The 23,618-nt window shown below is 37.4% G+C and overlaps 1 protein-coding gene across 1 annotated transcript in view; it reads right to left on the bottom strand.

The window, feature by feature from the left end:
* gas6 (growth arrest-specific 6) overlaps nt 1–23,618 on the bottom strand; it is a 93,577-nt gene that overhangs the window by 6,651 nt on the left and 63,308 nt on the right. The window contains exons 13-14 of the mRNA XM_028800057.2: nt 16,865–17,019; nt 9,452–9,665 (exon numbers count right to left, since the gene is read on the bottom strand). Of these exons, the coding sequence (XP_028655890.1) occupies nt 9,452–9,665; nt 16,865–17,019 (369 nt within the window). The remainder of the gene's footprint in view (nt 1–9,451; nt 9,666–16,864; nt 17,020–23,618) is intronic.

Genomic DNA, 23,618 nt, shown 5'->3' with positions numbered 1-23,618 from the left:
ATTGGAAGTCGCCAAAATAGTGAGGAGGGGTTTCCCCTATCTGTCTATATATATATATATATATATATATATATATATATATATATATATATATACACAGGGTAGGATTCAAAAGTAATGAGCCTTTGTTCAAAAAGACAAATTTATTGAGCAAATCGGTACAACTAATTAATAGTCTTCAAAATAGGCACCTCCTGCATCAATACACTTTTGTAGGCGGCTTTTCCATGACTCGAAGGCGTCCATGTAGGCCTGTTCCGGGATGGCTGCAAAGGCTGCCTTGACATTTGCTTGGATGTCCTCGATCGAGTCGAAGCATTTTCCTTTCAGCGCTGATTTTAAGCGCGGAAACAAGAAGAAGTCAGAAGGCGACACGTCCGGACTGTAGGGAGGCTGGGGGACCACCGGAATGTTCACCCGGGCCAGGTAGGCGCTCACGATGAAGGCGGTGTGGCTGGGCGCGTTATCGTGGTGAAGCTTCCAGCTGTCCTTGATGTCCCTTCGCTTGCGCGCGACTCTTCTTTTCAGCCTTTTCAGGACTTCCAAGTAGTAAGCAGCATTCACGGTCTGTCCTTGCAGGACAAACTCGTAGTGGATGATCCCCTTCACTCCGAAGAAGGCAATGAGCATGGTCTTCGTCTTCAACGCGTACCGTTGCTCTAACGAACTTTCCATTCCGCCGTGTAACGCACTACTGCACAGGGGTTCCCGTCAAGGCCGATGCCAACACCCACCGTCGCTGGCAAGTGGGGCGCGCGGCAAGGTACGTTCGCGTCAGAACAAAATGAGGCTCATTACTTTTGAATCCTACCCTGTATATATATATATATATATATACAGATTAGGGGGTACACCCGTTTCCCCCCTTGGGTGTTGCAATAGGACATGAAACATACCTAACTTTTGTAAGTACACTGCAAGGAATGAATATGCGAAATTTCAGCTTCACACTGTGACGCTGCAGGTTTGCTGCATACTCCCATTCAGCTTCTGGACCACCTTGAACCCAACACCGTCGGTAATGTTACCGATGAGCTCGGCGGTGAGGCACAACAAATGCAGCAAGGGGATGGTGTAAAAAGGTGCAAAGTGCTTTTATTAAAAACAGCAAACAAACAATTAAAAACAGTTTTCAAAATAAAGTGCACTGCTTTCAAAGTAATTAAATAAATAATCCATAAAATACAAGTGTTATTGTGGAGGTTAAAAATCCAATAAATAGAAGAAAAAAAACAATCCTTTAAAACGACAAGGTTAAAACAATGCTGGAAGCAGTCTCATAAAAACAACACAAAGCCTGGTGCTTCTTTTACCTGGCGGCTCTCCTGCTTCTCCCATTTGGGCCACACAACAGGAGAGTCGCCCTTCTGCAGCTGGCCTTCTCTCCACATGACTGATCTGGAGGGTCCCCGATTCCTGGCTTCAGTTCCGCTCTCCCGATTGAGATTTGGCTTTAAATCCAACGGCCAGGACCCTCACATTAGGGCTTCTACATCCAAGCCACCCGACTCCCGCTGCCTTCTTGGGCCTTACGCAGCCAGCCAACCTTCTTCTCCAGTCACTCCAGCTCCATGATCGCTCAGCTGGAGCGACCGCTTCCTTCTGCCCCACCTAGTGTCGGACAAACACCCCTGCTAGGTCTCACTGTCCAGCTGCCTGCCTGCGAGCCTGCACTCGCTCTCTCTCACACCGGCGCTCTCTCTCTCTCTCCATGCTGCTTCCTGCAACCTCCATCTTTTTATCCTTCCTTTTTCTTTCTTTTTTCTCTTCTCTTTAGCCGCCTTGTGCTTCTATTTATGAAGAGGACGTGGCAGCTGTAGCAGTCTGCAGTTCCAGGGAACAATTACGGATGCGGGCCGTTTCTCACCTGTGCACTTAGGTGTGAAACGCCCACATCACAAACTCCTCAGGAACCGCTTCAGCCACACACCACCATGCCCCCTCGCTAAGCCATGAGTGCGGTGGTTATTTATTTTAAAAATGGCCCTTTGACATGAGCTGTGGACCACACCCACCTATATGGAAAGTGGGAGAATTAATGATGAGTCAGTGAGGGCTTTGCCTTTTATATGTATAGATAAAACATATGGATCAACATACATTTAACCATTAATCTTCAGCAATGTCTGAAGTGGAAGTAAAAAAGTACCGGTACTCTCTCTTTTTGTCACCTTCTTGGTCCTCCTCCCGATGTGTTGCAAATTTTAGCACTTGGAGTTTTGATCACTAAGATATATGTACATTACATCAGAAAGATATGGGGTTGGAGACCTCCTTCAAGGTCAGAGAAGGAGATGTCAGTATGCAACCATTTACTGCAAGTAAGCCACAGCGAAAATAATGGAATAGAGCCAGTACAACATACCATTGCATACCAGCCCACTTTAAGCCTTGATCTTCAGTAAAAAGACACAGAGTCTTTGTGCCTAATTAAGAAATTGCCAGGCCGCCAGTTTGGAAAGTATGCAGTTTCTTCCAAGATAAATTGTGATGAGACATTCTTTACAAATACTTTCCAGACTCTGACAAGGTATTTTATATATTTTCTTGACTGCTGGATTAATTTGGTTATTAGGAAAAGCTGGGCACATAATGAATTACAACTCTTCTGTATTATGAACATTAATTTAATAATTAGTTACAGTGGGAGAATTATGCTTCAGATATTATTCTAATAACGCGTATCTCTCTTCATCATTACTTTCCATATAGTCATAGAGGGATTTCAGGGCCTTTCATATATTCTAATTGAATAATGGTTAAAAAAATTGAGCTCTGGCCCATAGATAAGCTAAGCACAATGTTTTGGGTCTAATTTTGGATCCTAAAATGTGTTGCTTATCTGCAAGTATACAGTATATAGTAATTTTATTTTGGACATTGTCAAGATATGCCAAGAGCTGCATACACAAAACACACTATTCTATTAACTTAATGTTTAGTCAAAAGTTACTGACCTTAATCAAGACCAGTTTGCTTCACTGCCAATTATGTTTAACATTACAGTGGACTAGTAACACAAGTATATCTTTTTTTTAATTTATTTTATTTATTAATTTTTATTGTAATCATTCCATACAAATAGATCAATTTATAACCAAATAAAACTGAAGACAAATCAAACCCCACCCCTGAGAAGGAGAGCTAAGCCAAAGGAGAATTGCTTAGGGCTTTTTAATAAGGCAACAATAAATAAAAGAAAGGGAGAAATAAATATATAGGTAAATAAGAGATGGAGAAGGGAATTAAATGCGGTAATAGTTATTTCTCTTATTCTAAAATAATATTGATTAGATCCTGCCAGGTTTTGAAAAAATTTTGTACAGATCCTCTAACTGAGAATTTGATTTTTTCCAATTTCAAATAATATAAAACATCGGTTTCCCACTGACTTATCAGGAGAGTTAGGATTCTTCCAATTTAACAGAATAAGTCTACGTGCCAAAAGTGTAGTGAATGCAATCACCGTTTGCCTGTCCTTCTCCACTTCATGTTCGTCTGGAAGAACACCGAACACAGCTGTTAATGGGTTAGGAGTGATTGTGACACCAAGGCTGTCTGAAAGGCACTTAAAAATTTTGGTCCAAAATGATATTAGTTTAGTGCAGGCCCAGAACATGTGAGGCAGGAGCTTGGTTGCAGCGTTCACAGGTTGGAAACATTTTAAGCAAAACAGATGGGCTTGATATATAATTTTTAGTTGAATAATTCTATGCTTTGCGCATATGGAGCTGGAATGAATTCTCTGCTTTGCTACCTTCCACTCCTTTTCTGATATATTGATTAAGAGATCTTCTTTCCAATGTCCTCTTGGATCTTTGAAAGGTAGGGACTCTAATAGGATTTTATATAATACGGAAATGGTGTTTAATTCCTCGAAATTGAGCAGTATTTTTTCCAGCATTGTGGAGGGTGCGAGGTGGGGGAAATCGGGCAATTTCTGTTTAACGAAATTTCTAATTTGAAGATAGTGAAAGAAATGTGTAGCTGGGAGGTTGAATTTTGAACGTAATTGTTCAAAAGATGCAAATATGTTGTCTATATAAAGATCTCTGAGCATTTTAATCGCAAAACTTTTCTAGGTATTAAAAACTGGATGTTTGCGAGGGTTGAAAGAGGTGGTTCTCTTGCAGAGGTGCCACAGATAAAAGATTTTCCATCTTAAAATGCTTTCTAAGTTGGTTCCATATTCTGAGTGAGTAAAGCACAACTGGGTTATTAGTATATTTGTGATAATTTGCATTTATTGGAGAGCAGAGCAGGGAGTATAAAGAAGTACTACAGGATTTAACTTCTATTGCGGACCAAGCCTGTGTAAGTTCATTTATTTGTGTCCAGGTTTTTATGGCTTGTATGTTTGCTGTCCAGTAATAAAACTGAAAATTAGGTAAAGCCATGCCACTTTCTGCCTGAGGTCTTTGTAGGGTCGCTCTTCGGATACGTGGGTGTTTTGAGTTCCAAATGAATGAGGTGATTGTTGAATCTAACTGTTTAAAAAACGATTTATTGATATATATTGGAATATTTTGAAATAAAAAAAGAAGTTTAGGAAGGATATTGATCTTAACAATGTTAATTCTTCCGGCTAGGGTGAGATGAAGGGTTGACCATCTATGCAAGTCTTGCTTAATTTTTTCCATACAGACGGCAAAATTTTGTTGATAAAAAGCTTTATGTTTACTTGTGATATTTACCCCTAGGTATTTAAACTGATCTGCTATGGTAAAAGGTAGGGTGTCCAATCTGATATTATATGCTTGTGAATTCACTGGAAAGAGTATACTATTATTCAGATTAATTTTAAGACCAGATATCTTTTGAAATTCTGTTAGTGCTGTTAAAACTGCAGGGACAGTGTTTTCTGGGTCTGAAATATATAAAACCATATCATCTGCATATAGAGAAATTTTCTGTTCCAGTCCTTCTCTGATAATCCCCTTTATCTGATAAGAATTTTGACAGTGAACCGCCAGTGGTTCAATGGAGATTGCAAACAGCAGTGGCGACAAGGGACATCCTTGTCTGGTATCACGTTCTAGCTTAAAGTAGTCTGAGCAAATGTTATTAATACAAACTGAGGCTTCTGGATTGGTATACAGTAGTTTGATCCATGCACAAATATTTGGGCCAAACCCAAATTTCTCCAATGCAGTGAAAAGGTAGTTCCATTCAATCATATCAAATGCTTTTTCTGCGTCTAATGATAATAATATCTCTGGGGTGTTTGATTTTGCTGGTGAATATATAACATTAAATAAGCGTCGGAGATTGGAAGATAGATGTCGGCCTTTAATAAATCCAGTTTGATCCTATTATATTACCGAAGGCAGCACTTTCTCCATCCTTCTGGCTAGAATTTTTGAGATTATCTTATCATCATTATTCAGGAGTGAAATTGGTCTGTATGATGCACATTGTAACAAGTCCTTATTTTGTTTAGGAAAGACGGTGATTAATGCTTGATGAAATGTTTGAGGTAGTATTTGGTTGTCTCTAGCTTCTGTAAATGTTGCCAATAAGAGAGGAGCTAGCTGAGTGGAGAATTTCTTATAAAATTCTATGGGGTAAAAATCAGGGCCTGCTGATTTCCCGCTTTGAAGTGACTTTATTGCATTTAGTAATTCTATTAGTGTTAGAGGTTTATCCAGTTCCTCAGCACTTAAAGCATCTATTTGTGGTGTCTGTAATGTGTCCAGAAATGCATTAGATTGTGTGTTGTCTTCTTTGAGCTCAGTATAATATAAGGACTTATAATAATCTCTAAATGCGTGCATTATATTTATATGGTCAATAATTTCTTCTCCATTCGTGTTGGTGATTACTGGTATTGCATTGCGAACTTCTTGTTTGTGAATTTGTTGAGCTAAAAGCTTATTAGCTTTTTCTCCGTGTTCATAGTAATGATGTCTAGACATATAAATAAGTTGTTCAGTTTCTTTAGTTGTTAAGATGTTAAGCTCTGTATGCAGGGCCTGCCTTTTCCTGTGGAGAGCTTCACTTGGACGCCTGGCTTGTTCTTCATCTATTCTAGTAATTTCGCTTCTTAGCTCTGACACTTTCTTTGTTTCTAATTTATTTCTGTGGGAAAGAAATGAAATAATCTGTCCTCTTAAGAAGGCCTTTAGAGTTTCCCAGAGTGTTCCTGCAGAAACCTCTGTGGGCGTGTTTGTCTCTAGGAAAAAGCTGATTTGTTTGGATATAAATTCTGTGCAGTTCTCGTCTGCCAATAGAAGAGGGTTAAGGCGCCATCTGCGAGGTGAGTGTGAGGGGCTTAATGATTTTAGCTCCAAGCCTAGAGGGGCATGGTCGGAGATAACAATTGTGTTGTATTTGCATGATTTAATTGTAGGCAGGAAATTATTATCTATAAAAAAATAATCAATTCTTGAGTAGCTATAATGCACTGGTGAGTAGAATGAATATGTTCTTGAGTTTGGGTTAAGAAACCTCCAGGGGTCTGATAAGTTGTGATCATTTAAAAACTGTGTAATTGTCTTTGCAGTATTAGATGTCGTCCCCCCTGTCACAGGAGTCCTATCTAAAAGTGGATTTAAAACACAATTAAAGTCCCCAGCCTTTATAATTTTATGAGTGTTCACATTGGGAATGGATGTAAATAGATTTTGCATGAATTCCTTATCATCGACATTGGGTGCATAAACATTTATCAAAATCATTTTACTGTTATATAAGTTGCCCATGACCATCACATATCTCCCTTCAGGGTCCGATACTACATCTGATGCTACAAATGGAACTGTTCTGTGTACGAGAATTCCCACCCCTCTGGTTTTCTTTATAAAGCTAGAATGGAACATTTGGCCAGTCCAGTCTTTTTGTAATCTGAACTGATCCTTGCTTAGTAAGTGGGTCTCCTGTAAAAATACTATTTTAGCGTTTAAGCCTGTTAGGTGAGAGCATACTTTCTTTCTCTTTAATTTGTGATTCAGGCCTTTAACATTTCAGCTCACAAAGTTAACTGTCCCATCATGGAGACCTTGATTCTGAGTTTTTAATGTCATTTTATAGTCTTAACTGGTAATGAGGCAGTTTTAATCTTAGTTTTAAGATTCCCCATGAGTTATTGCATTTTAGCCTATTGTTGCATTGATACTTATAGTTATAGGGATTAGAAGAATAGATTAGATATAGCCTGCTCTCCTTCTCTCCCCCCTTTATCCCCCCACCCCCCCATTTTGCCTCCCCACATGAGGCTTGATCCCACTTTGCAATGTCCCGGTCCTCTGACATACGAAGAGACATAGCACGTCCAAAACAAAACAAACCCCACCTCGCAGCGGCATTAAGAGAATTAAAAGAAAGAGATATCTATTGCAGCTGAATTCTAAATACTATCTGCCGAAAATATAATCATTAACAGTCTTTAAGCTTAAAATAATCTTCAGCAATTTTAAGATATTAAGATAAAAGAAAAGAATGAACCCTGGGAATGATTTTAAAAAGTAGTCTAGGATAAACATGATAATTCCTAGTGTAATAGTATAATGTAATAGTATAAATGTAATAGTAATGTAATAGTAGAAATAGCAATAAACCAAGAGTATGATGTTAAACTGTCTACTTTAAGGTAGTTAAAAAAAAAAAAAAAAAAATCCTACTCTAATTATTTCCACACTCACGTCTATAACTCTAATTAAGACATAAACATATAATGTCAAGATAAAGAAAAGGATGTATAATTATAATACCAGTCTCTTTAAAAATGGATCCGAGAGCAGATGATAGGTCCTTCCAATGCCATGACATAATACGGCTCCTTATTAATTTTCAAAAGAGTGTTGAAAACAGCTTCTTTAATTCCTTTTCAGCTTCTTCCTTGCTTGAAAAAATATAATATTGATTTTGAACTTCCACTTTCAGTTTGGTGGGATACAAGAGGCTGTATTTGATATCGGCTTTCCGTAGCAACTTTTTAATGTCAAAGTAGGTGGCACGTTTTACAGCTGTTAATGGTGAGAAGTCGGGGAAAATACGAATAAGATTATTTTCAAATATAATGTCTTGCTTGTGTCTGAGAAGTGCCATCACATCAGGCTTACATCGTAGTCACTGGAAGCGGACAATAAAAGACCTAGGTTTAAAGGTACTTGACCTGTATGTGCGATAAGCAGCTGCTATCTCAATGTCGAGTTTAAAATCATCTCCAATTATTTTAGACAGTAATTCTATTGCAAATTTCACTGGGCTTGAGCTTTCTCATTTCTCAGGTATACCCTCAATTCTTATATTATTTCTTCTGTACCCATCTTCCAGGGCCGCAAGTCTGTCTCCGAGTTTTTTGCATTCGGAATTCACAGCTGTGGCTTTATCATCGGCGTTAGACGCCAATTGTTCCGCTGTTTCAACTCGAGCCGTGAATGCCTGCTTAACGTCATCCAGCTGATCTGTAGCGTCATTAATCTGGTTGGCAAGCATTTTCAGTTTGGATCTATTTTCTTCGATGTGTTCCTCTAATTTCTCCAACATGCCTTTAAAGTTCACATCAAAACGTTTAAATAGATGCATTTCCCGGTCTTTATTATTCTTTTTAATCTCAATGATATCCTTCTTAAGCTCGTTCTTAAGCTCAATGTTAGATTTCTTGTTATCCTTCTTAATCTCATTTATGGCCGTAGCCACGGCGACAGCCAGTGTAGTAATCATCTCTTTCAGTTCGGACAGTTCGCTTCGGATTTCGTGCTCCGCGAGTGGAAATGCAGCTCCTGTTACAGCAGGTGCTGCGGGCTCGCGATGAGTAGATGAGAGCACATCTTGCAGGGCCTTTTCTAATCTCGAATGATCCTCAGAAGTCGCCAATCCATCGCGACCTGTATCACTTGCACCTTCGCTCCCATTTTCACTCTCGACTGGAGACGATACAATGGAGCGGGATCCCAGGAGATCTGCGCATTCGTCTGCCTGTTCCAGGTCAGTCTCTGAGAGGCCATACCTTGCACTCGGGCCGGATGTCTGTCCAGACTTTGAAGCAGCTTTAAGTTTCTTTTCCGGTTCTTTCGGACTTTTCTTCTTGTTACTCATGTTTGTATATTGTAGTGGAAGTTCTTTGGTCGGGTTAAATACAGGATACCTTTAAATAATATGAAATACGTGGGAAAATAAAGCCGCTGCTAGCGGAGCTCTGCTTCAGATGTCCATCTCCTATAAACGGACGAGACCAACTCCGTAACACAAGTATATCAATTGCTTGGTACACGATGTACTATAGTCCCAACCTATGTATTGAATTGAGAACTGAATGAAGAATTAATTTTGACTCAAACTGAGACCCCATGAATCCCATTGAACCAATTTGAATCACAATATTCCTAACCCTATAAATTATGTCCCATGGAAACTTTCTGTTTAATAAAAAAACTGAATTCACTATTTATTTAAAACAGTCTGTCACTAATAGCATAGCTATGAAAGAGTAATATAATTAATAAAATACCTGGTATTCCTCCTAAGTAGGTTTTGATGTCTCCTTTGAAAAGAGCTTCAGTTAAAGGCCATGTTGAGTTTGGGTCACCACGCCTCTGAATGCCATCTACCTCCAAGAAAACTAGGTCTTTCTTCAAAATGGCTTTAATAGAGTGATTTCGAGAATCACACACTTGAACTGCAGTGTTCAAAACAATCGTATTGTTCATGGACAAAACTACATGCTGTAAAGAAAGGTTTAAATTTAAATGAGTTTAAATGAAATTAGAAAATTAAGGTTTAAATGAAATTAGCACATTTAAGAAATTGTACACAAAAAATGATGAAATTGCCACCAAGAAAGGAAACAATAAAATAAACATGGTTATCTACCAAAAATGAGAAATTAACTAAATGTGACTGACTGCAAGAGAGTTATACCAGTTGCTTTATCTAGGTTGGACTCCTGGACTGTTGAATAGGCAATGCCCACCTGCTATTTTAGTTCAAGCCAACCCCCCTAAATTGCCTATTGGCTAGAGGGAAAATCGTAGGGGTGAGGACTAGGAAATATGTGTTTATTTGGAAAACTGTACCAAGGATTGATAAGCATGTAAACTAACAAAGAAGCTAAAGGGTGAAATGCTGCAAGTAAAAGAAATCAAGAGATGAGCTCTCACCAAAATTAGATGTAGAACTGTTAGCAAAGTCAACAACAGAATTATTAAGTGTCAAAGTATAAATGACCTTTAATACTATGAATGTACAAACTGAAGTTGTTTGTCCATCCATCCATCCACTTTCCAACCCGCTGAATCCGAACACAGGGTCACGAGGGTCTGCTGAAGTTGTTTGTATAGTAGTTTAAATCGGAGCCTTAACCAAAACTGAAATGTGAAAATGTGATTAATGCAAAAACAAAAATGGTCAGAAGGCATACTGCCACCAAATTTCCAGACTTGAAATAATACAATAGTCTGAAGGTGAGTTGCCACCAAAATCTAGTCTCGACAACATAAAATAATCAGAACTTGAGCTAAGGCCAAAAACCACAATCAAAATTATACAAGAATCTGAAGGAAGGCTGTTGCTGAAATCTACACTTGAAACAGTTTAAGAATCAGAAGGCATAAAGCCACCAAAATCTAGACACAAGACTGTTACAGGAGCTAAAATGAGAATTATTGTGAATCAAAAATAAAAAAAAGTTGTTTGACTGTTAGATCTGGAATCTTGGATACTGCATCAGATATGGCTTGTTTGTGCATTGTCTCTTAATGACCTCTGTCAATTCTGTGTTTGGTAGAATGACCTTTCCTCAACAGTCCTTTGTCTGGAAAATTTATTCTCTTCTAATAGTTCATATTTGACTAAGAACCCTGATCTCTAAAACATTTATTTTAGGATTGTTCACCACACTTTCTTTATTCCACAAAAGCATTTTGTCATTGGTCTGTCCATTGACACCTGCTGTTGTTATTATCTGGAGTTCCAAACATGATGTGTGAGTAGGGATTGTGCCACATCATATCGTCCACGATAACACTGGTATAGAAAGATATACATTCCCTAGCGCACTCAACACCACAAGCCCAAAAATGTCTGAGCCTCCAATGATGATTTAGTACCTAAAAAGGGAGCTACTTCAATAGTATAGTAAGTGATTTGGCTACAAGATGTCAGACCTCCAACAAAGCAGAATACTTTTGCAAAATAAGCAAGAAAACTGTTAGCATTAAAGGTGGAAATACAACAAACTTGTTTCACCACTTGAAGCAAAAACAACATCCAGGACAACCAGGCTAGGAAGGCAAGCAAGGACATGCTAGCAGCTGGTGATGTGCGCCGAAAAAGTGAAGAACATTCATTTTCCATGTTATCTATGTCCACAATTATAAAAAGAAACTTAAGAGTTAATACTTCCTAGTTCTCAATAACTCCTGAAATGCAGCACCCCTTCATAGAGAAACAGCACCCAAATGAAAATTAATCATTATCTACTCCCCTATTCTTAATGCATAAACTAATCTTGAAATATGAAATAAATTTAATATATCTTCAAATTAACAGAACATAAAAAATATTAATATAAAACTCACACAGGCAGTTTCATTTTTGTGCCTCTATCTATAGAAATCTAAAATGATATTTATTGGATGCACTGTTTATTGTTTATGTGTGTCTGCGTCTGGACCCATAAGGTTTAATGAGAGGTACTGAAGCCTATACGATTGTAAATTAGTTTACTGTGAAATTTTGACAATAAGGATGGCTAGTTAACTCTTAAAAGTGTTTACTTGTACAGTTCCAACACTGACATTCTAACTTGCCTCATTTCATGATATACACTTTTTAAGTTTACACAAGAAATTAGAGGCAATGCAACAGTTCCAGCACTGATATTCTACCTCATTTGATGATAATCCAAAAAAGGCAACTACTATTTAAGTTTTGAAAACATTTTATTATATTTTTATATGCAGTGAGTGTGTACATTTTGATTGAAAGTTTGTTTGGGTTGCTGCTGTTTGCTACACATATTCTTGAGGTCATTTTATTAGGTGACAATACTGTACAGGCTCCAAAAGTGTTACACGGTTAAGTTACTTTAGTCACTATAATTGTTAAACTAAAGTGTTAAGCAGTTATATTATACTTAAGATTCCCATGGAATAATACACTGTCTAAGCTACTTCTGTGCTTATATTTAATTTACAATTACAATGTATGTAATGCCTGCGGTGGGTTGGCACCCTGCCCGGGATTGGTTCCTGCCTTGTGCCCTGTGTTGGCTGGGATTGGCTCCAGCAGACCCCCCCATGACCCTGTGTTCGGATTCAGCGGGTTGGAAAATGAATGGATGGATGTATGTAATGCTGTGTCACCACTATTGCAATATAATTTTAGAGCTGCTGGCACCTTGTGCAATAGATTCACACTTCAAATTAGGTAGTCTGTCGTCAATGACAGAAGCTCACTGGAAAAGAAGGATGGAAAATGCAGGGCTGTGGAGTCGAAGTCTGAGACAATTTTGGGTACCTGGAGTCAGGGTTGGAGTCAGCGAAAATGTACGGACTCCGACTCCTAATAAATTAAAATTGTACTGAAAAAAAAAATACAGCAAGTTCAAATGTCCCATTTCACAAACAATAGTCATAATTAAGTACTTCTCTGATGTAAGAATAAAGCCCAGTGCATAGTTGTGTTACTACTAGTGTGAAGTTCTGCTGAGCTATTATACAACCTGACATTCGCATATTGTAATCTGGTACAAAAAGTGTTTTCATTTTATTTCAGATATACAGTAATCCCTCCTCCATCGCGGGGGTTGCGTTCCAGAGCCACCCGCGAAATAAGAAAATCCGCGAAGTAGAAACCATATGTTTATATGGTTATTTTTATATTGTCATGCTTGGGTCACAGATTTGCGCAGAAACACAGGAGGTTGTAGAGAGACAGGAACGTTATTCAAACACTGCAAACAAACATTTGTCTCTTTTTCAAAAGTTTAAACTGTGCTCCATGACAAGACAGAGATGACAGTTCCGTCTCACAATTAAAAGAATGCAAACATATCTTCCTTTTCAAAGGATCATGTCATAGAGATAGAGAAAAGCAAACAAATCAATAGGGCTGTTTGCTTTTAAGTATGCGAAGCACCGCGCGGCACAAAGCTGTTGAAGGCGGCAGCTCACACCAAAGTGAAACCGAAGAGATAGTGAAATTTTGGATAACTTTGCTGAAGAAGCATCTAAGCTTACTACTATTCAACATATGCATTGTGCTGTTCTTACTCTGCAACTTGCAATAAGAGATGGATTGAAAGATCGTCATGCAGCTACTCTAATTGGCAAATTTTGGCAAGTAACTGTTGCAGCCAGGGCTCCTAATACAGATGCCATTTTGAAAAGACATGCAGGAAAAGGAGCCATTTTGGATCAAACAACACGCTGGGGGAGCACTTATTTGATGGTAAAGCGTTTGCTTGAATTAAAAGACTTTCTTGAAGAACTGGACAATGAAAATGTTTTATAAACTGAAAGCCAGTGGGCACAATTAAAAGAACTGGAAAGTCTACTTTGTTACCCCTTTACTGTCAACCAAGAGGTTGCAATATGAAGATTTAACACCCAGTAAATTTTTCTTGGAATGGAAGAGCTCGATATATTGCCTGAACAAAAGTGGAGGGTTAATAGCTGATGGCATCATATCTTCAATGAAGAAAAGAGAGAGTCCCTTACTGGATAATCAAATCTTGTTAGCTGCTATTTATGTTGATCAAATGACCTGAATTTTATTGAGCAGTGACCAGATTGCTAATGGAAAAAAGGCACTCTATGATGTAGCCGTTCACATGAAGGGATTGCTACTACCTGAAACACCACCACTGGATGAAGCTATAAGCACTGGTAACTCAAAATCATCCTTTTCAAATGAAGAATTAGACTTTGATTCCTATTTGGACAAAATGGAAGTTTCAAAAGCAAACCGACATCACCTATAGATAAACGACCAGTAAATGTCCAAATAAAGAGATTTCAGCAGGATTTTTTTTAAAGAATTAAAAGAAGTTGAAAAGTATAATCGCTCATCGAAACTGACTGTAGAAGAAGCCATCCTTGTTGATCCAGAGATTATTAGTGATGTGGCTAGAACTGTAGCAGCAATGCCACTCACTCAAGTCAGTGCTGAAAGACTATTTTCAGCTCTAAAAATAATCAAGTCAGATTTAAGAGCTTCTATGAAAGAGGATCTGGCAGAAGCTGTTCTGTTTCTTAGAACATTGCATTGAGTTAATTTTGGATTGCATTTAACAGCTATTCCACTCTACAACTGTATTTCAAGTTTAATATATAAACTGTTTTAGGTTTTCCAGCTTTTGTTTTTTGTTTTTTGTTCATGTAGTTAAGCTTTGTTTTTGTTTTAAAACTACCAAATAATGTGGTTTATATTTTTTGAACTGGTAACGTTCCTTGATAAAAAATTGTTATAATTTTTTTGTCTTTTGTTCAACTGGCCAATACAGTAGAGAGTCAGCTTCCTAGCCAGTAGGTCTGTGGTTAGAAGATGTGTATGTTTCCTTCCTTCAATCAACATGGAAAATACATTAGCATATTAAATACAGAGGAGTCGGAGTCAGGGAGTCGAAGTTGGAAGTACCGGAAACTAAGGAGTCGGACTCAGAGTTGGAGTCAAAGAATTTATCTACCGACTCCACAGCCCTGGGAAAATGTCCTTTATTTTCTTTGCACTAATAAATGCACTAATAAATGCTTCTGCCTACAAGCTGTAATCACCAATAATACATTGTTCAGGATGTTTTTTGTATACTGTCATAAATATCACTATCGCAAATTTAACTGAAATATTGTGATATAACTTAAAGGCTATATCGCCAACCCCTATTAGGGATGTCACAATAACGAATACTTTAGTACCAAGTCAGTATCAAAATTCCAAAGTTGCAATGGTACTAGTTTTTTTTTTTACAGTATCAATAGCACTGGCTGAAAGTCTATACTGCACTCATGCATGACAATAAGTAGATGAAATACTTTGGAAGGCACAAAAATATGTGAAAAAAGGGACTAACAACTACATATAAAAATGGTTTGCCTTGATGTTGATACAGCACTGCATCCACACATGTCAAAAAGAAAAACAGCAGGAGTCATGTCTGGAGATGTTTTGTGTTTAAAGCACGAGTATATCAGCATGCAATTGCAGGACATGTTATTACTTTGAAAAAAAGGGTGAAAAACACAGATACATACACATAGGCTTTTGTTTCTGCCATTTTGTTTTGTTATTACTCTTTAATGAGATGTTAATTTGGGTGTATTGAGTACTTAAATCTGAATATTCTGTATCTCTTTTTTTAATCAAATCTCTTAACGGAAGTCTTTTAATCTCCTTTTGACGAGGTGTGACATAGCATTTGGCAAATGCATATTTTACCATTCATATTTTCAAGAACAAACCAGTTCAGTAATCAGAAGCTTGCTCTCTGTTGGATCAAATTAACAAGAGCACCTCTGTTCTTTGCAGTACAAAATCATTGCCCCTAATATGAGTGCCACCTTCGTGAGGCATTGGATTGGCTTAGAAATGTGACTCTCTGCGAACAATCTAATTGTTCCCACCCAGTTTTAAGCAACATTCACTTATGATTGTCTCCTAACAAATCTGATGCAGCAAGATTATATGTAGCTTAGTAGGGCAGACTACTGTGTGTGTGCACTGAGAGAGCATGCAGTGCACTAGTATAAGTGTATATGGTCACTAATTCACAAGTTAAGCTGAAGAAGCTGGCTAAAAATGAGTGAACAGACAATGCCAGAAGACAAAATACAGACACTATCAGCAATTTTCGTCATTAGATATAATTGCTATAGGCGAGGTGGTTTGATTTTGAAAAGATGGAAGTGGCTCAAAAGACAGCAATCTACAAACTATATTGGAAATTGTTTGCCGTTAAAGACATCTCAACAACTAACTTTAATATTGTTTCCATTAAAATCATTAGTAAGCAATAGTTAATGTCCTATTAAAAACAGTGAGCTGGAGCTAGTACAATATAAGACTTTTACAAACACATTTTTGAAGAATGCAAAATATTGTCTACTTATTATCGGCAAAATACCAGAAAAACATTAAGATATAATTTTTTGTCAATATCACATATCCTCATTCTGATAAAGTTTATGAAAGCTGTGTAAGGAGCACTATGTTGTATAGAAGTGAGAAATGTTTGAAGAAACAGGACTGTGAAGCAACAGAACAAACATACATGAAAATGATCAGCTGGATGTGTGTAGATTCACAGGGTGAGTGGAAGGTAAATACTGAGGTATGAGAAAGTCTTGGTAAGGACGTGACAGCTGCTGTGCTAAGGAGAAACAGTTTTAAGCTGTTTGGGCCTGTGGATCAAAAAACAGAAGATGACAGAGTGAAGAAGTGCACCAAGATGGAGGTGGATGGCATGCCACCAACAGAAAGGACAAAGAAGACATGTTTGGCAGTGCTGTTAGGTAATATGAAATGAATGAGTCTCCGAATGGCCAGGACCATGAGGAGTGGAAGTAAGATTTGGCACCTAACCTGCTAACCTGGATAAAACTAGAAAAAAGCTGTTACACCGTTGATGATGATGATGTTGATAATATTTTAAGCCTGGTACTGCCTCAATTGAGATGTCTTGGCATTCTGGCTTATACCTTCCTTCTATTTTGACTAATAGCTTTGGTAGAATTGCTGACTATCCCTTGCTAAAACTAACAATCTAGCAACTTTTATGAATGATTATTATTTTTTACGCTCAGCTAGATTGTGATTAAGCTCAAAAGGGCTCTTATTGAACTATATATAGAGGAGACAAGTCTCAAAACTACTAGACTACAATACACAATTTAATAAAAGTATAAATAAAATTGTATGTACTTACCTGCTCTCTGAGTTTTGATTCGGGAATGTAATCGGTAAGAGCCACTGACAAGGGTACCTTGTCACCACTGACTAATGCCAACAGTACACCGGTGTTCTGAGATGGCCGGATGTTCAGTTCAGCCTTTACAACCCATTCTCTGCCATCACTCTCATCTGCAAAGAATGAGGTATTTTATTAAAAAAAATACTACTTATTGGAAATGCATTCAATACATTTGCCACATTAAGCATTATATTGATATTACATACAAAAAAGGATACCAAATGCACCCTTGTGTCTTGTTTTTAGTACTTTTAAAATAAATATTCGATATTGAATGAAAAATGTTTGGAAAATGATTTTGAGTTCGACTCTAAAGTCCATGCTGGACACTGTAAAGCCGGCTCCCAAAGCAATTTGTGGAATAAAAAGCTTGGTCCAAGTGGGTAACTATTATCTCTTCATTTAAAGAATCTGTATTCTGACTTTATCATGGTCAACAGAATACATAGAGGATTTCAAACATAATTTAATATTCATGACTAATCAAGCAGGTGTGGTTTCACTGACTTATGCCCTCTTACAAAATAACAAGTGTACATATTACAGTATATGCAGACCACTAAAAGAACAGAAATTCAGGTAGTGCCATGGCATTCTCATCATAGGTTTTTGTAAAGCAGTGTAAAGTATGGTAATTTTGAATTCCAAATAAACAAAGTCTAAAACTGAGTCTAACTTTTTAGAAAAAGGTTAATATATACATTGTAACTCGTGAGTTGCTGCCTTACACCCAAAGGCCAAGGCAGAGTCTAAGGATTTCAGGAAAATCAGCTTTATTAAATTTGAAACGGGAACAGCAAGGTTATTTATTGCAGCAGGAAGCTACCACTCTACTACACACAGACACAGCAAGCTGGGAGGGCTAGGGCCAGGTCAGTGGCCAAGTTAATAGTGTTCCCCGAATCACCCATACGGTGACAGACGCGCTGCACGAGGAGGTGGTGAGCTTACTGTTGCCGCTGTGGCGCTGTGAACCTACAAGGTACTGCAAACCTGCAGTTGCCTTGGCGACAGACAAGCAGCCCTTGACAGACGTGCCACTCGCATTTCAGTGTGTCTCAAAAAAGTTAAAAAATCTCAAAGAGCTAGAGGTGCTTTGACAGTATATTCATTTTGACGATATTAATTCTCTTACCTACAGTGAGATGGAGGAATGACCATCTTTCAGCACATTTCTAATGCTCTCCCCTAAACTGCCAAAACTAACTTTTTACATATTTCAAGTTTCATTCTGGTAGTTACTCCTAAATATTTAAAATGTTCTGACACAATTAACACAAAGGTATTAAGTTTGTTCTGGAATGCAAGAGCATTCACTGGGATGATACATTTTTAAAATGTATTTCAATCCCAGAGATTTTATGAAATTCATCTACCAGTGATGATAGTGGTTACGAGACATAGGGCAAAATATTAGCGCTAAGAGATATTTTTTTCTTAAGACCCTCTTTTATAATCTCTTTTGTATTGGATTGCATCCATGCATAAATAGCTAAAGGTTCAATAGCAATTACAAAAGCATTAGAGATAATGGACAAATCTGTCAGTTTCCACACTACTATGTAAAACAGTTAGTGTAGTAAGACATGCAGTAGAGGGCACATATGTGTTGTTATGTATGTAAGCAAGTGTTGCTTTAAGAAAGTTGCTGTTGCATCAGAAAGTGGTGTGAGTATGCATAACAGTATGTGGTACCAGAAGATAAAAACAAATAACCTAACAATGAGTATAACTATCATCCGACAGTCAGATGAGTTAATATTAAGTGGAAATGTTCAGAAAAACTGTAAATCTTTTAAACAAACTTGTGAGCTTTATATGATGGAGTCAGATCTGGATGAAAGCAATGAATGCTAGAAATTTTTATAAAAAAAATAATGTATAAAAATAAAATGTATATATGTTTTCTGTAACAAAATGGAAAAGGAGACAGAATTCATAGAGCAGTATAATTATCATCCAATCTCAAATTTAACTTTCCTTTCAAAAACACTTGAAAAAACTATTGCTGAGCAGGTTCACTCTTACTTTACTGACAATCATTTGTTTGAACAATTTCAGTCCAGCTTCTGTCCATTTCACAGTTCAGAGTTAGCCCTGGTTAAAATCACCAATGACCTGCTGATGGCAGCTGACTCTGGACTGTTGACCATACTTGTGCTCCTTTTTGATCTGAGTTCTGCCTTTGACACAATCTCTCATGATATTCTTCTTGAGAGAATAAAATCGATTGGTATTATTGGCACTCCACATACCTGGTTTAAACCTTATCTCTTGTATAGTACACAGTTTGTACAACTAAAAAATTTCAGATCACAAGTTTGCCCAGTTGTTTGTAGTGCTCCCCAGTGCACTGTCTTGGGTCCCCTTCTGTTTATTATTTTTCTCCTGCCTCTTGATCATATCTTCAGGAAATTTAATATTCTATTTTCACTGTTATGCTGACGACACTCAGCTCTATCTGTCTAATAAGCCTGATTCCACTCAGACCTTTTTCCCTCTCTGACTGTCTGCAGGAAGTTAAATCATGGCTGTCTGATAATTTTCTTAAATTAAATAGTGATAAAATAGAGGCTATTCTGGTATAAACTAAATCTATTTTGGACAAATGTGATAATATTTTATTAACTATCGATAATTCTCTAATCTCTTCTTCCTCCCACGTTAAGAGTTTAGGTGTTATTCTTGAAGTACCTTAAAATTTGAGGCGCATATTAATAATGTTACTCGGTCTGCATATTTCTATCTACGTAATATCAGATGTTTCTGTCCACCTCTTTCAGCTACCAGCACTGCTTGTTCATGATCTGGTTACATCTCATATTGATTATTGTAATTGTATCCTTTCTGGTCTTCCTCACAAACTCCTTTATAAGCTTCAGTTGGTTCAGAATGCTGCAGCTCATATTATTACCAGAACCCATTCCATAGAACACATTACTCCTGTCCTCCAGCAACTTCATTTACTCTCTGTTAAATATTGCATTGATTTTAAGATTCTGCTCATTATTGACAAGAACCTTCATAATCTGGCACCTCCTTATAGTTTATGGCAAAGATAGTTGAAAATGTGAAAGATAATCCCTTTTCAAAGTGCTGTTTCTCCAAGAACAAAAATCAAGCATTAGAACAAAGCAACAACATCAGCAACATGAATGACTTATTCTTTGTAGAGACTATGTCTAATTAGAGGAGCTTAAAGGAGGAGTAGATAACCAATTTGAATATTAGCCGAATGACAATGCCATTGAAATTTCGCATAGATGCAAAGGTGAATATACTGCCAATGAAAGATTTTAGCAGACTCTGCATTAAACCCAAAATTAAACAGAAAAAAATACATTTAAGAATGTGCAATAACAAGCCTATTCCTACTAAAGTCATAAGTAATGTTACCTAGTTGGGAAAGGGATGTTCAGCCATGCTAGTGTTTAGATCTAGACAGTGTATGTGCCCAAAAAAAAGTCTAACTGCATTCTCGTACCATTGCTCACTTACTAAAGTGTCAGCAGGCATTTTTCGTGGCATTACACGTATAATTTGTGAGCATGCCCTTGTCGATCAAAGAGAAGAAGCTCTGCAGTCTACTTGTGACTTTACGCTGTAGGAAAATAAGTAAATAAATCAAGGTAAATAATATTCGATTTGGCTTTTATATAAGTAACATATAAATGCTTCTTATGTAAAGTCCATCACAAAACATAATCACAAACAGGAGTTTGCACGATACGTTGGCGAGCTCTGTAAACCGTGCTGTTTCTTTGAAGGAAAGCTGTGGGGCAGATAGATAGATAGATAGATAGATAGATAGATAGATAGATAGACAGACAGACAGACAGACAGACAGACAGACAGACAGACAGACAGACAGACAGACAGACAGACAGACAGACAGACAGATAGATAGATAGATAGATAGATAGATAGATAGATAGATAGATAGATACTTTATTAATCCCAAGGAGAAATTGACATTAGCAGGATGATGCTGGACCTTGTCCTGTATCCAAATGGTGCCATCTTTTGCCTTTATGCCTGGTGCAACTGCATTGTTTTTATATGTGAGTGGACGTTTCTTGCGGGGACGGCTTCTGTTCTCTTTCTCCGATCTGAGTTCACCTTTGTTATAGCTCGTCTTTATTTGAAAACAGCAGTGTCAGATCGGAGCGAGTGTGAATGCAACTGAGAGAATAAAACTGAATTTAAAAAAATGCTAACCTTTACAAGTACATTTACACCAGCTGTTACAGACTCAAATCAAAAATATGTTTTTATTCTAAAATAGTAAGAATAAGAGCAGCTCACTACTCAAAAGGTTTATTTTGGGACATGGTAAGACTTGAACTCGGTTACTTCTGAATAGGAGTCAGCCGCTCTTACCGCTGTACTACCAAAGAAGTCAAGATAACATGCCACACTAACCCGATTTCTTTTTCTTCAGTTATAGTCTTGAAAAAAAGCTTGTTCTGTTATATTTGTACCTTTTGTGAAAGTGCTTATTTAATATTTGGACTTCAGTCTTCACACATTAAACACTTCATGTCTATATTTTGTCGTTAGTACTAAAACATGGAAAAAGTTTGTCTTTTAGGTATGTGTTCAACATTTCTGTCATCTTACACTTATATAGACAGTAGATCTTTGTAGACACGGAACACACATGAAATGCATGTGCCCCAAATCACAATATATCTTTAGCCTATACAGCTCAAGGTACCTGACTCCCTGATAAACAAGGCTTCAGTTGGGAGAGGTTTTTGCAGTTTCTACAGCAGTGTTTGGGGGTGTGGTATAGAAGGCTGCTTGCTGCTTGAGATTATCAACACATTTATAAGACGAAAGACACTGAATGTGAGGTGCAAGCGGATTTCAGGTGGGCTGGTTTACGAGTTTTTCGTAAGCTTTGGTATTTCTAGTATTAACAGTTGAAATGTCAGCGTATAGAATGGTTTGTCCCTAAGGCATATTCGGCAGAGATACACCACTTCTCAGTCCATCATCAGCTTTTCTTGAAAAAGATTAGTGACAAAAAAGAAGTTTTTAGAGATTTTATATCTTTCTGAGTGGATTATCTAACATATTCTGGTATGTTCTGGTACTCAAGACCTTGAAGAACACTGTATACGCTGAGAACCACTGTTTACAATTTTTTGCACATTTGGAACAATTTAGCAGTTGAGAAGCTGAAAACAATCCTGACCCATTTACTATTTTCATATTTTTATAGCTGAGTTTGTGCTGAAAATAAATATATATAAGTCTTTTGAATTATTATTTGAAAAGGTGATGAAATTTGTACAAATGTCAGATCACAGCTAAACAACAAAAGTTCCTTATTTTATCCCCAGTCTTTTATTTATTTGCCTAAATCCTGAAAGAAAACATACCCATAAAGAGTTGATTCTCAAAATGAAAATGGTATGTGTGGCTTCCACAATACAAGCTACAGGAAACTATGACCTTGTGGGGTGGAAGGTTGCCACAGAGAGAAAGACGATCGGTGACATGAGGTGCAGAGTTGGTTTTCTTTTCATATGGCCAACTTTCATGACTTTCAAAAGTGATGTGAATACACTGTTTTGCAATATTTATGCAATCTTAAGATGCAGATTTACATCCAGTAACATTATTACCTTCAAAAATGGACATATTTGGCAAGTTTAAGCCATTTTATCATATATAGACACTGATCAATTCATTCATCCCCACAGAGCACAATTTATTGTGTAAAATTAATACATATCATGATTGCGAAGAAATAACTTCAACTTGAATAATTCCAAACTAACACTTTAAATTACTATGCATATTTGTTATTCCAATACTGTTTCTCCCTTTCATGTACAGTCCTAAACCTGGCCTATACTAAACTCATGGCCCCCATTCCCTAGTTTAAAAAATCCTCAACTAATCTGCTCATACACCTCCCTGAAATATTGGTGTCCCTTTGATTCAAATGGAACCTGACACACTGCACAGCTCCCAATGCCACATAAACCTATATCCCTTTATCCTACACCAAGTTTTGAGCCACACAGTAGCCCTTCTAATCTCATCAGCTTTACCTGGACTGGGGAAAAGAAGAAAACTACCTTGTCAGTTCTACTCTTCATCTTGGCACCCAACTCTTTAAAGATGGACTGCAGAACTGACAGTCTACCCTAACTGTACATATGTTATTTGTTCCAACACAGACAATGACAACAGGCTCCAATGCTGCTCCAGCCAAGAGCCTGCCATCCTTCCAAGGGGGTTTCTCACCTGTACACTTGGAAGGCAACATACTGTGCAAAACTCTCTGTATCTGGAGCAAACTTGTATGTAACACTTACAACCAGACCCCTACACAATGTAGTGCTTTTTTCCTCTCCCACTACTCTGTACTTTGATTTACAAGTGTACTCATAGCAGTTTTTCTAAAAGTACCTCAAGATCCAAAAGCATTGCTTTGCATCTGATTCTGACCCATTCACTTTTAAACTGAGATCCATGACTGTTGTTTAATGGTAAGACCTTCACATTGAAACAGATAGAAAATAAACAACATAATTCTGATTTTCCTTTTATTACAAAGCTTTAAATCTCTAACTTTAAAGAGCCTCATCATCTAACATGCCTTATCGCACAATTAGTCCTTGTCTTATGTGACTGCTGGTTTGACACATAAGGTGTAATTAAAAATATTCAGGTCAAGTTTATTAAAATATAT

The sequence above is a fragment of the Erpetoichthys calabaricus genome, chromosome 4 (genome assembly GCF_900747795.2).
Source record: "Erpetoichthys calabaricus chromosome 4, fErpCal1.3, whole genome shotgun sequence".
In the NCBI taxonomy this organism is placed as follows: domain Eukaryota; kingdom Metazoa; phylum Chordata; class Cladistia; order Polypteriformes; family Polypteridae; genus Erpetoichthys; species Erpetoichthys calabaricus.
Note: the sequence above shows the minus strand (reverse complement) of the source record. Positions and strands in the feature narration are given on the sequence as shown.